We start from the raw sequence: 14,683 nt of genomic DNA on the forward strand, positions 1-14,683 counted from the left end.
CAATTATCACCAAGGTTAGACCTTTTCTTTCCCAAGATGACACTGAAACACTAATGCATGCAAATAATAACTTGCAATGGACTTTATGCTGACATTTCAATGAAAACTATTCCATACCTGTAATTTGTACCGACTTAAACCAGGAATGCACCTCTCATTCTGATATTTCATTGACTTCACTTGCTCCTGCTCAGATTCAGAATCGTAAGGATGTTTATTATTTTTAACTTGCCCCCAAAAATTGTACATATATGATCCTTTACCACAAGGTCTTGAGCTCCTAATAGATCTCAGATCCACTGACTTTTTTTTGTTAACTATACTGTGATCCAGATTAAAACCTTGTACGGTGAGTAGAACTGAAATTATAAATTGATGAATCAATTAGTTGATTGATGCAAACTTGATCCATAAGTATTTTGATAATGAATTTATGCCTTAAGTAATTTTATAAGCAAAAATGCCTAAAATTCACTGGGTCCAGCCTCTAAAATGTGAATCTTAGCTGGTTTTCTTCGTCTTCTATCAGTAAATTGGATTTCCTTTTGAATACATCAGTTTGATCTTTGGGAAATTGTGATGGAGATGTATACATTTAATTGACTAAACTGGATTAAATAATGAATTGAGAAATTATTTATTATTATTTAAAAATATTATGCTAGAAATGATATAATAATTAAGTAATTTTGTTTATTTATTTTCAGATTATTTTGTTTAACATGTTCTTGTCACTTTCATTCTGTCCACCCAGTTTTATTTATCTTTCTTTAAAAGATTGAATTGCATCCCTCTGGTTTTCAACCCTAGCAATAAATGAAAGCTAAAACATTAACATTTGTTTAATCTGTAGTTAGAAGTTTTTCACATAAAAGTGTAGTATTTCTTTTCATTTCAATTAAGTAATTGAAGCAAAACATTATTGCATTGCATTATTTTACATTGTTCTAGCAGTGGAGGCATCGCTGAACATGTGGTGCTGAATGGCTCTGGTGTCATGTCAACTGCTCTCACACCTTAGTCATTAACTCCACCCCAATTCCTATCTTTAACATCGGAGTGTGCACACGTGTCTGCATTTCTGCCAGGTTGTGGTAACGGTATAATTTTGAATCCATTATCACACTCTTCAAACCATTTAGTTGAACAGGTAATGATGATGGTGAGACTTTGAGGAAGAGGAGAAATTGAGGGGTGTTCAGGAAAAAAAGTTAACAAAGAAGAACATATGGAGACAGAAATAATACAGAAGTGATATAAGGTATAGTTTGGGAGAGGAATCCAGCGGTAAAAGCTTCTCCTAATGCCAGTTGTTATTTATCAGAGTAGAGTGGTAGCTGAGTAGATGTATTGAAAGGGATGCTGACAAGTGGTAGGAGAAAGGCTGGATATGAAAATCCATATTTCAACTCATTCTTAAAGCTGACTTAAGTGTTTCTTGACCACTAGAGAGAAGAAATTGGACTTCAGAAAAAACTTGCAGCGACAAGCTTCGACATAGCCACTCTTTAAAATTATTCTTATTCTATTCTTAAAGGAATAGTGTGACCTTTTTGGGAAATATTTACTTTCTTGCAGAAAGTTAAATGAGAAGATCATTATCTTGTCTGTAGCTACAGTCTGGAAGACAATGAGCTCATGTCATCACCAGCAGACTCCATGAAGTCACTGCTCCCAGACAAGAAATTAGCAAGTTTTAGAGAACTAAGTCTTTATGCAAAGCTAAGCTAACCATCTCATGACATTAGCCCTCATATAACACATATATAGACCAGTAGACAGAGTGGTATCGGAATTGTCAAGGGAGTGAAAGTGTTGTTGATCTTTTTTCGCAGGAGAATAAGCAGATTTCCCGAAATGTCAAAACTATTCCTTAAAAGTTTTAGCAAGCTAACAGCAACCAGTACAATCAACAGAGACAGAAGAGTTAATATTTTCTCATCACCTGTAAAGTGAAAATCCAGTTTTCTGTGGTGCTTTTCTCTAAAATATTTAGTGGGCAGTCCTACTAAATCGTGCCAGGAACTATGGAGTTCCAGGAACTAAACACATCATCAAGAACATCAGAAAAATTATGCTTTAGCCTGCTGTGTTTTCATTTCAGCCACCTACCAACAACCGCAGAGATTAGGCAAATTAGACCAATAATGGATTAAAAAGTGACTTTGTTTGAAACAGTAATTTGCATACAAAATAGTACAGAGGCATCATGTACTTTGTAATTGATTGTTGTGAGACTGTGGGGTTGGAATCAAGAGGAAAGAACACATGCAGAGGTGGAAAGGGAAACTGAAATCACCAGAAAAATCTCAAGTGTCTATGAAGTTGTTAGGATTTGCTGATTTGTTTATATATATATATATATATATATCTTTTTTCGCTGCCAGCTCATGAGCATTTCTGTGATATGAAATGGAATGAATGAAACTTGATTATTTTTCATGCTTAATGTCTTTAGTACCCATTTTACCATTTAAAGGTATCATGTTTTTTCAGTTCAGTCACTGTTCTACCTAAAATCAGGGCATATTTCTCTTGATTTCCACAAGAAAGTTGTGGCATTAAACTAAGTATCCTTTTATCTAGTTTTATTATTTAGTTTTTTAATCCACTCGTGCTTCAGAGTTTATTAGATTCCTGTCTAGGATTTTTTTTGATACCCTGCCCTTGATTTGGGTTGTTAGTGTCTGTCATGGTTAAATATGGACCTGCACTTCTGGTCTACTTACGTTTAATAGATGACACTCTTAACCTGAGCCAGCAACTTTGTTTTCATCCAAGTATTTTATGCTAATTATGACTTATTCAATTAGGAATGCAGAATAGAAACAGCAAGTTTCAACCGGGGGGGGGAGTCTTTTTATGCTTGTCTCAGTCAGTGAGGTTTTTTTTTTTTTTTCATCTGGAAAGAAATTATGCGTCAGTGATGGGAATGCATTTGTTGAATAAATTATGACCTCGGGATGTTTGCAGCCTAATGTTGTCTGAAAAATATCTCTCCAGCACAGCCTCACAGAAATGCCTTCCAGTACCAATGTCTGTTATATACAGTACATACATAGAAGACATATGTTTTGTAGGTTCGTTTTATCCGAACAGATGTAATGTTACCATGTGAAATGTTGAGTCATAGTTTCCTCCCCCTCTCTGCTTCAAAGTATGTATTTGAAATATGGTTGCACATGAATTCATAATCGCATTTCGTGACTTCTATAATGAGACAGTTGAAGTTTAGTTTGGCATATCTATTTTAAGCATGTGTCATCTGTCTCGATTGTGTGGCGCTCGTGTTCCTGGTTTAATTTCGTAGAAAGCCAGGTACTCTTATCGGCTCAAAACCAAACCATCTTCACCGCCAGCCCTCCTTTCTTTTCACTTCAAGATGATCACAGCTGACATTTAATCTCTGCGCTCCACAAACAGGGCCGGACTCTGTTAATGACACATACATATGGATGAGCCTTTACTGACAATCAGAAGGGCAAATACAAAAGTACAGCTCTGCTCGCTGGAGGCTCACCTGCAATAACAGCCCCTCACACACACACACACACACACACACACACACACAATACTGTAGTATATCGTAGACTGTATGTTGTCTTAATATTACACACATACATCTGGCCCTGTGTCATGTGAGGATGATGGATGGATAGGCCAACAGTTGTAATCTAAATGTGTGTGTTGCAGATCATGTGTCAGTGGGTGGCCTAGGTGACAGTTTTTATGAGTACCTGCTCAAGGCCTGGCTGATGTCTGACAAGACTGATGAGGAAGGCAAGAAGATGTACTACGATGCCCTGCAGGTAAAACACACTGCTGACAACACATGCACACCTGATATCTCTTCAGTAAGGGTTGAGGTGACTTTGACTCTTCAAGAATGAAACAGAAGGTGTAATTATTCTTAGTTGAAGTCATGAACTTCACTAGAGCTGCAACAATTACTTGACAGAGCAATTAGTCGATTGACAGAAAAGTAGTGTGTAACTATCTTGATTATCAATTAAGTATTTGAGTCATCTGTGAAGGTTCTGGGTCATCCATATCTAAAGAAGCTTAAAGTCAAGGACAACTGGACCAAGTCATTCTCTGTTTTATGTTATAGCAAAGTGAATACCTTGGGTTTTGAACTGTAAGTCAGACGTTTGAAGACACTCTGGGCTTTTAGAAAATTGTAATGGATATGTGTCACTATTTCATTTATTTTAACATTCAAAAGTCCAATTATTAAGAAAATTATTAAGAAAATCTGCTAATTGCAGCCCTATACTTGACCTTTTACCACTAATGTAACTATTGTAGATTGATTTTGTGTCTTATTCATCTTGAATGGGAAGTAAGTTTTACATTTTGTGTTAAGAGAAAGGGGCCAAATCTAACAACAGATTCAGCTGATTCGCAATCTGTAATTGCAACCGCTTGAAGTCAAAACTTACAGTAAGAATAGCACACAACATGAAAGCTTATATTGTGTGTTAGATGTTTGGAAAGTGCTTGAAAGTTTATGCTGACTGCAATAGTTGAAATGATGACAAGCCGAAATATTATATACCAGTTGTTACATGTTACTGATTTTAAGTAATTTCTTGTTATTTTTCGTATACTTTAAATACATTAGTGATAGTACTATAGTGAATTTTTCTACCATTTTTGTGGTTTTATTAATGGCTAACACAGGGTGGGTTTCATCTGTGTGTCTGTGTTTCTGACAAAACAAATAAACTAATCAATTGACATACTTTTAATATGCTAATATTTTGTTTAATGTTGATTAACTGCGAATTTTAGAACAGCTTTTCCTCTGACAGCTGAAAAACATCACCTATCTGCAGGTCCCTAACAGCACCATCTGTGACTGGTGAAGCATCCTTTCTGGTCCAACCATCACATCATGTTATAGCACTGATCTCTCTGGGTTGTAATTTACAATCTGTTGCACTTCTACCACTGAGAATTGTGGCCTGTTGCAGCGCTGAACAGCCAAAAGTTATGTAACACAGCAGTGTAGTTGAATTTCAACCTCAAGCTATCAATATGTGCAAACTTAAACACTACTTGGGTAACCACTACAAAACTATAAATGTACAGTGTACACCCAGTGAACACTGGAAGGAGGTTGCTTTCATTGAATGGACAAAATCAGGGTTTGGTGGTGAGCTGCATGGATTTTCTCCGTAGGATTTTGCATCCTGGCTGAACCCTCTGAGTCATAATAAATAGCTATTTTATAATAGTGGACAACAAACGTGAGGTCTGCTTCAGATTTTGAAAAGTGCTCTTGATGTTGAATTTATTTGGCTCTGTAGGGGGTATTATAAGAATTATATTGCTTAAATAACCTTGAATCTTGCCAGTGTTGCTCATGAGATAATAAAAGGAGTTATTTAAATGATGACTATGTTAATACCATAAGTATTTTCTGGGGCAACAGAGATTGTAGCTGGCGTTTGACTAAATTAAGTTTTGTTTGACTAATGTAGATTTTTATTTTGCTTGAAATGGGAAATTTGTGATTAAATCTCTATCTTTTACTTCGGCCATTGCCTTGCCAGCATTTTCAAATATTTTGTGTTTCCCTTTTAATCTTTAGGAGCCAGATTGTAAGTTTTAGCAGATGGGAAGACGATGGCACAGACAGAGCTAAACACACTTTTGTATAAGAAGACAAAGACAGGGAGCAGATGAATCTACAATAACAACAGCCTCCTGAAGTGAATAGATAGCACACACGCACACAGCTTTTCTGTGTTTAAACAAATTGTCAACTTAAGTTGTGCTGACAAGCGTTGGGTCTCAGCTGGCGAAGGCTGATTCTCTCATTGTTTTTCTGTAACACACTGGGGAGCAAATACATTAGCATGGCGACTAAAATACAGAATTAACCATGCAGGGATACTTTACCCGTAATCCCTCCAGATCTTCAAGGATTAGAGGTGTTCTTGATTTATTTGCTACGAGGTGGTCTGGGTAGAGAGAGAGCAGCTACAGGGTGAACATCTGAGTCACAGCAGGAAAATTAAATAACTCTGGTGTCGTTCCTGTGCTGGTGCTGTACAATCTGGGCCGTGTTAAAGGGGCAGTACACTCAAAATACATTAAAACCTACCACCTCTTTCCAGCTATCATGACATGGTTACCTGTAACAATCCACAGACCTTGTTGTTTTCTACTGACATTTGTGCACCAAGGAAGATGTGCAGAAGGAAGCTGTCTGGATGAAACAATTCACATTTTACTCACCAGCAAACAAATCCTGTCTACCAGGCACCAAAGCGTTTCACTGTTTGCAGTTAGCATAAAATTAAAATTGTCAATAGGGCTGAAACGATTAATCGATTAAATCAATTAATTCGGTTACTAAAGAATTTGTGTCGATGCTTCGTTCAATCCATATAACTATATGGCACACTGTTTCGCATGTACATTTATTACTATCGCACTCGCTTGCGCTGTGTGAACACGACGTGATTATGATGGCCCTGTTTGGAAGAGAGAGAAAACAGTGAGGGACGAAGAAGAAAGTGTCCAAAGTATGGGATTATTTCAAGCTAACCGCCAAGTAAAAGTACTTCTTAAACGATGAATCGATGCATCACGGTCATTGTTTGTGGAAGGACTGTTGAAAAATGAAAATGAAAATAGGTGCAGTTGCAGTTCGATTTACATAATGTGAAAACCCAAAAACAGGTAATGGGACCAAAGTCGATTTTCTTGCCAAATTTCGGCTCGTGTCTACGTTATCACTTGTAGGATTTAGGAGTGAGGATTAATTTACACACCCCTAATACCTTTTATCGTTCTTTGTCTGTAGGCAATCGAAACCAACCTGATGAGGAAGTCGAGCAGTGGCCTGACCTACATAGCGGAGTGGAAAGGGGGGTTGCTGGAGCATAAAATGGGTCACCTGACCTGTTTCGCAGGCGGCATGATCGCTCTGGGTGCTGATGGGGCGTCCGGCGACAAGACGGGCCACCAGATGGAGCAGGCTGCCGAGATCGCCCGGACCTGTCACGAGTCATACACTAGAACCGGTAAATATACACATGAAGACGATGAGCACTAAAATGATTCATGTTTTCCATTAGCGGTCACTCTTTAGTTGGATGCTTTTGAAGATAGTTCTAGTTTTTTATCATTTCCATCAAAATAAATCCTAAATTTACATGTATTAGTTTAAGAGAAGTGCTTTTAGTCTTATATAAAATTGTCAAAAAGTTGTCAAAGTGACAGCATCTTCTCTTCCAAAGCTTCGCTTGCATGCACTTGTCATTATTTTAAGCAGGAACCTCATTAGTCATTAGTGTTTATTCAAAGAAAAGTGGTCTTATTTAAAATAGTCTTATTTCAGTTTTTATTTTTAAACTTCAATTATATGATGATAATTATCTCCCTCATTTAAACCCATCCTCAAGTCGTATTATGAGTCACCGTGTTTTAAAGGCAGAACTGCAGAACCATTACATTTAAATAACATATTATTTCTTGGGTGATCATTGACCTGAAGTTTGTGACATTATTCTGCATTGCACCCATATACATAACTTAACATAACATTATGTACACATATGGGGAAACTCACAATTCTTTATTTCTTTAAGGTTATCTTCTTTCACTACACCTGCACACAGATAACATTATGTTTTGTTTTTCATACAATGGATATGTTTTATATATAGATAGACAGATAAAATAGGCTGGATGCAGATTTATGCCTACAATATATTTTCTCTCTCTCTCCTCTCTAGCGTTGAAGCTGGGTCCCGAGGCGTTTCGCTTCGATGGCGGGGTCGAGGCCATCGCCACCCGACAGAATGAGAAATACTTCATCCTCCGTCCCGAGGTCATAGAGACTTACATGTACATGTGGAGGTTCACCCACGACCCCAAATACAGGGACTGGGGCTGGGAGGCTGTTCAGGTAAAACATTTGTTAGGTGACTTTAAAAATACCATGTTGTCATATTGTATTCGGTTGGAAATTCAGACAAAGGTTTTCATCAGGGTTCGTACTGCACATGGAGTCCAGAGATATAAGAATTATAGGAAGGCAGCTTACAGAAGGTCAATTTATTTAACTTTATTTAACTAGCAAGTAAACCGCCCGGAGGTTTGGTGATATTTTAAGTACATAAAGAGTTTGATTGATGTCACCAGTCACTGACATCTTCCCTGTTTCTCCCTCCCTGTTTTGTGTCTCTATCACCGTCCCCCGTTCAGGCCTTGGAACAGCATTGTAGAGTAGAAGGAGGCTACAGCGGCGTCAGAGACGTCTACGCTTCAACTCCCAACCACGACGATGTACAACAGAGCTTCTACTTGGCCGAGACACTCAAGTAAGACAAACTGAACGCCTCCATACGCACACCCTTCACTTCTGTTCCTCTTATGATTGTGCTGTCATTGCACTTTATGGACGACAAGGCCCCTGCATCCCAAAACTGTCAAGTCTCTCACACACACACTTAGAGAAAGTATGATGTTGTCATTCATTCAAACTAAGCTCCAGAGAGTGGCTAAGGCCACTGGCAAGGTTACATCACTCACACAGACTTTTGCAGCTCTATGTTGATGATGGATGCGATATTAAGCTGAAACATGAGACAGAGATTGATAACAGAATGAAGGGTAAAAATGATTTGATCACAATCCAAATGTTTTGGCTTTTAGTCTCTTTAACATTCAGCATCTGACCAGAGGATTGGTGCCAAATTATTACCGCATCTGTGGTACACTGTAGCTCTGTCAGGCACATGCTGCCACTTAAGAACAGGATGTTAATCTTAATATACTTATTATTTTGTGTCACAATTAGTCCTTGTTGAAGATCAACTTTTAATCAGCGGTTTCCCGTGTGGGGTCGGGTTCCTGTCAAACAGTTAGAAGATCATTTTGAAGGATTGTGAAATGGTTAAAAACTAAAAACAACTCTGCTACACAACATTCTTGCCTTGCACATCTTTTTACTAGATAAAATGTCATTAAACCAAATCAAGAAGGTTATAAGAGGAAGGTGGTGGTGCCCTTAATCACATAGTAGACGTTGGAGACCTGACAGGAAGTGAGCTCCCTCCCTCCTTGGTCTTTGGACGTTCACATGGTTTTTAAACACCTAAACCACTGGGATGCTCCAACATTGTTTAATTTTAAGTGCTCCTAAACCAAAAGCACTGCTCAACATCATGAAAGTTTATTTTTGATATACTCATAGGTAGCTCTAACGCTACCCGTGCCTGAATAGATCCTAAATAGTATAATTAGTATAGTAGTAGTAGTAGTAAATAATTAGTAGAGTAAGACATGAACTGTGAAAGACACCACAGGCAGCTGCTTCTTCTCACTTCCATAATGGTCCTCTAATATTTTACTGCCTTTGTGTGCCTGTTTGAGATTGTATGTGTTAATGTGTGTGTGAGGGTGTGAACGTGCAGCTACAAGTGGCTCTTTAAATGTGTTTTCAGCCACACAGTGTGATGTCTGGTGGCTAATAGGGCTTTCCCTCTCAGATGGCTCTCCAACTGCGTTCAGGAAGACAGTCTGTTTAAACCATGACGAGAAATCCCCTCTACAGTTAAAACAAGTGTGACCGTGTGTGTAGTTGTGTATGAGTGTGTGTTTGTGGCTTCTTTGTGCGTCTACACATGCAATTAATTTTTGTATGTTATCCTGATTTCTCATATGTTGTTTGTATTGGAGCAGCCAACAAGGGCAAAGTAATAGCTGCCCAGATAAGTTTGTTTGTTTATTTATTTCAGGTTCAGCATTTTAGCTGATATTACAAGCCATAATTTAAAGCTCATATATTTAAAAGTAACAGATGTAAAGCTGCTATTTACTGGAAGTAATTACAATTACTATATAACTGGGAGACAAAGACAATCCTTCTTTTAATGGCTAAAGGCAAGAGGCTAAAACTTCCCACATTTTTGACCACAGCACAACATGAAAGCGTTAAAGGCAACGTGCCTGATGATTTTCAACAGTTTTTAAATTAAATATTGTTGTGCTGCAGAGATGTCTTGGCCTATATATCATAGTCTACAGGCTTAAGAAAAATCTTTGTTAGATACAGACCCTTGCAAAAATTGCACAATAATAATTCAAATATGTTTTTCAATTAAAATAATTAATAATAAAATGATCATCACCTCTGATGTTGGAAATCATATCGCAATTGCAATTACATATTTTTTCAAACTCGTTCAGCCCTAATTGTAAAGTACAGTTTTTTAGCTACATCAAAATAACAAGTACACATTTGGAATATTTGGTGTGGGGGTTGTTTTTTGGCATTAAAATTTTCATGTTGTTCATGAATTTAAAGTGTGATTAGGGCTGCATCTAACATCTTTTTTTATTAGCAATAAATCATTTGGTCTCAGTTTAGCAGAATAGAAGGTAACGTCTTCAAATGTCTTGTTTTTTTCCAACCAGAAGTCCAAAAATCAAAGAGATTTGCTTTTACAGACTAAGACAACCAGCAAGTTATAACATTTGGACCCAGAACAGAATCTGTAGCCAGTGGGTTTTTCTTACAGTTCAACAATTAATATCAAAATAGACTAAGATTAATGAGCTGTCACAAACGGATTCATAAAGTAGTTGTTTCAGCTCAAAATGTAATAATTTTCGAAGTAAGAGGGACAAATTTAATAATTATGTATAATTAAAATTATCGTCATTGTTACCATTATTTAATTATCATGATCACGATCACTTGGTGTGCTTTCTTCAGAGCTTGATGTTTTTTTTGTTTGATTTATTTGATAGCTAAAGCTTTCCCGTATGTTGGAAGTGGTGTTCAGTGTGTTGGTCATCTCATTAAAAAAAGCTTGGTTCCTATACTGGAGAATGTATTTATTTGTGAAGCAGTTCAGCAGTGGACCTCATTGATGCCATCAATTCTGCTGGATGGATTTGTGATGTAACAGCAAAGCCTCTGTACTCCTCGTTTTCCCACTCTTCCTCCAGAGTTATTCTCCTCTCTGTTTCCTCCACTTCCATCAACATTTTTATGCCCTCTCCTGCATCCTCTATCTCTCCCTCCCCCGTTCACTTCCTCCCCTCAACTTCTTCTGTCCACACACGCACACGCTAGACAGCTGTTGACAGGAAGTCAAGGTTACCCTAACAGAGCCTGATGGGAACAAGGTGCCATCCAATCCAGCTTTTTTATAGGCAGTAAATTTTAACAAGCATCACCTCCACTCGTGATTACACCACACACACACAAACACACTCAAAGTAAGATGTTTGGATTATTATTCCAGGTCCACCAGGTTGTGAAGATAGGAATGAAAGTGTGCTTTTTGTTTTGCTTGTTGATAAGTGACATGAGGAATAAACATGAAAAAGTAAAAATGAGAAATTAACATCTTTAAGGCATGATAAAAATATTTCCAGCAGAAGCAGCACAAAAAGAAAATGTCTCATTACCCTCCCACAGACTACTGGAGGAAAAATATTGAGTGTAATTGACCACCGGCCTGGACAGCAACACAATAATTACCTCATCAGTCAAGCCGCATCATATCCGTCATATCGGAGACGGACCTCACTGGACTCAGAAAATATCAATCCCATTTAGCAGCAAACCCATAAGTCTAATCCTCCTAATGTTACTCGGGGATCTTGGCATCGTGCAGAGCCACTTCCAGTATTCATCTTCCCACTGCTGCCAAGGACACGGCCATACTTCACACTGCTGTCTGCCTTCAATCACTCACTGCTTTCTAGTGGTTTGTTGCCAGGCGGAGGAGGACAAGGGGGCTTGTTGTGGAGGTTGAGGGCTTCGTGGACAGCCCGCTTCCCTGCTGAATCATTAGTTTCAGCTGACACATTTTTTTTTAATTGGCATTTTTCTGTTGCTGCATTCTCTAAATTTTAGCCTCTTTCTCCTGCATGAACACAGATTATCCTCTTTTTATCACTGTCCTAAATGAAACTTTATTTACTTACTGGTTGTATCACTCCTTTGATTTATAATGTTGTTTTGGGGTTGTTTCATAAGATCTGATGATATTGAACCGCAGAATTTCATCACTTCAGGTTTCATAAACTGGCCAGAGTCGCAGCCGTCTTTCCCTCTCGGTTCCACATCTGTTTCAGTAAATATTGCAAAAGCTGAACACAACTCAAAATAATATCTAAAACAGTAAACCATGTAGAGTCATCGTTAAAAAGACATGAAGACGGGAGTTTATTCAATTCAATTCAATTCAATTCAATTTTATTTATATAGCGCCAAATCACAACAACAGTTATCTCACAGCGCTTTTCATAAAAGAGCAGGTCTAGACCGTACTCTGTGATGATATTTACAGAAGCCCAACAGTTCCCACCAAGAGCAGCACTAGGCGACAGAGGCAAGGAAAAACTTCCTTTTAAGAGGCAGAAACCTCGAGCAGAACCATGGCTCAGGGTGGGCGGCCATCTGCCTCGACCGGTTGGGGTGAGAGAGAGAGAGAGAGAGAGAAAGAGAGAGAGAGAGTGAAAGAGAGAGAGAGAGAGAAAGAGAGAGAGAGAGAGAGAGGGATGTAAGGAGAGAGAGAGGGAGGGAGGCAGCCTACACAATATACACACAGAGGTACAGACAGCGAAGGTAATGTTGCTATAAACTAAATGAAAAATGGTACAGATATTTATAATAGTGTTAATGGTAACCATCGTAATGTTAATGATTATAATAACAATAAGACTAGCAACAATAGTCGTTGCAGTAGAGGGTGTCGAGCAGGAACACGGGGGCAGCAGGCGACCCGCAGCCACAGATCCAGACTCCACAGCTCCAGAGCCAGAAAACCTGCAGGAAGTGATAGGAGGAGAGAGGAGAGGGACGAGAAAGCACAAGACTACCAGAAAGGGGAGAAGTTGTGTTAGTAACATGCAATAATGGGATAAGGTTGCATACAGAGGGAGAGAAAGTAGAGGAGAGAGGAGCTCAGTGCATCATGGGAAATCCCCCGGCAGTCTAGGCCTATAGCAGCATAACTAAGGGATGGTTCAGGACTACCTGAGCCAGCCCTAACTATAAGCTTTATCAAAGAGGAAAGTCTTAAGCCTACTCTTAAATGTGGAGATGGTGTCTGCCTCCTGAACCCAAACTGGAACCTGGTTCCACAGGAGAGGAGCTTGATAGCTGAACGCTCTGGCTCCTAGTCTACTTTTGGAGACTCTAGGAACCACAAGTAACCCTGCATTCTGGGAGCGCAGTGCTCTGGTGGGGTAGTAAGGTACTATGAGCTCTTTAAGATAAGATGGTGCCTGACCATTAAGAGCTTTGTAGGTAAGAAGAATGATTTTAAATTCTATTCTGGATTTTACTGGAAGCCAATGCAAAGAAGCTAAAACAGGAGAAATGTGATCTCTTTTCCTGGTTCCTGTCAGAACACGTGCTGCAGCATTCTGGATCAGCTGAAGAGTCTTAATGGACTTTTTCGAGCAGCCTGATAATAAGGAATTGCAGTAATCCAGCCTAGAAGTAACAAATGCATGGACTAGTTTTTCTGCATCATTTTTAGACAGGATGTTCCTGATTTTCGCAATATTACGTAGGTGAAAAAAGGCGGTCCTTGAAATTTGCTTAATGTGGGACTTAAACGACATGTCCTGATCAAAGATAACTCCAAGATTCCTCACAGTGGTGCTGGAGGCCAAGGCGATGCCATCCAGGGAAACTATATCTTTAGATAATGCGTCACGGAGGTGCTTAGGCCCCAGAACAATAACTTCAGTTTTATCTGAGTTTAACATAAGAAAATTACAGCTCATCCAGGTTTTAACATCCTGAAGGCACATTTGAAGTTTAGCTAACTGATGAGTTTCATCTGGCTTGATCGATAGATATAACTGAGTATCATCTGCATAACAATGAAAGCTTATGGAATGTTTCCTGATAATATTGCCTAAAGGAAGCATATATAAAGTGAAGAGGATTGGTCCAAGGACAGATCCTTGAGGAACTCCATGAGTAACTTTGGCGTGCATGGAGGACTCATCGTTAACATGTACAAACTGAAATCGATCTGATAAATAGGACTTAAACCAGCTTAGAGCGGTTCCTTTAATGCCAATGAAATATTCCAGTCTCTGCAATAGGATCTGATGGTCAATGGTATCAAATGCAGCACTAAGATCTAATAAAACCAGTACAGAGACAAGTCCTTTGTCTGATGCAATAAGAAGGTCATTAGTAATTTTCACCAGTGCTGTCTCTGTGCTATGATGAGCTCTAAATCCTGACTGAAAATCCTCAAATAAACTATTGCTCTGTAGAAAGTCACACAGCTGTTTAGCAACTGCTTTCTCCAGAACCTTAGAGAGAAATGGAAGGTTAGATATAGGTCTATAGTTTGATAAAACATCCGGATCAAGTTTGGGCTTTTTCAGAAGAGGTTTAATTACAGCTACTTTAAAGTACTGTGGTACATAGCCTGTTGATAAAGATAGATTGATCATATCTAGTATAGAGGTGCTGACTAAGGGTAAAACATCTTTAAGCAGCCTAGTCGGGATGGGGTCTAAGAGGCAGGTTGATGGTTTAGATGAAGAAATTATTGAAGTTAGTTGGTAAAGATTGAGGGAAGCAAAACAGTCTAAACATGTATCTGGTTCTACAGCTGTTTCTAAGGTTCCTGAGTTAAGAGATAAGTCGGTGCCAGTTGAGGGCAGGTCTTGGTGA

The 14,683-nt window shown here is 38.6% G+C and overlaps 1 protein-coding gene across 1 annotated transcript in view; it reads left to right on the top strand.

Moving 5' to 3' along the window:
* man1a1 (mannosidase, alpha, class 1A, member 1) overlaps positions 1–14,683 on the top strand; it is a 146,475-nt gene that overhangs the window by 127,553 nt on the left and 4,239 nt on the right. Inside the window, exons 8-11 of the mRNA XM_038727842.1 lie at positions 3,694–3,809; positions 6,818–7,037; positions 7,752–7,924; positions 8,224–8,339. Coding sequence (XP_038583770.1) covers positions 3,694–3,809; positions 6,818–7,037; positions 7,752–7,924; positions 8,224–8,339 — 625 coding nt within the window. The remainder of the gene's footprint in view (positions 1–3,693; positions 3,810–6,817; positions 7,038–7,751; positions 7,925–8,223; positions 8,340–14,683) is intronic.

This window comes from Micropterus salmoides, unplaced genomic scaffold (genome assembly GCF_014851395.1).
Source record: "Micropterus salmoides isolate LMB-PRFRI ecotype aquatic unplaced genomic scaffold, ASM1485139v1 Ms_hic_scaffold_18, whole genome shotgun sequence".
Taxonomy (NCBI): domain Eukaryota; kingdom Metazoa; phylum Chordata; class Actinopteri; order Centrarchiformes; family Centrarchidae; genus Micropterus; species Micropterus salmoides.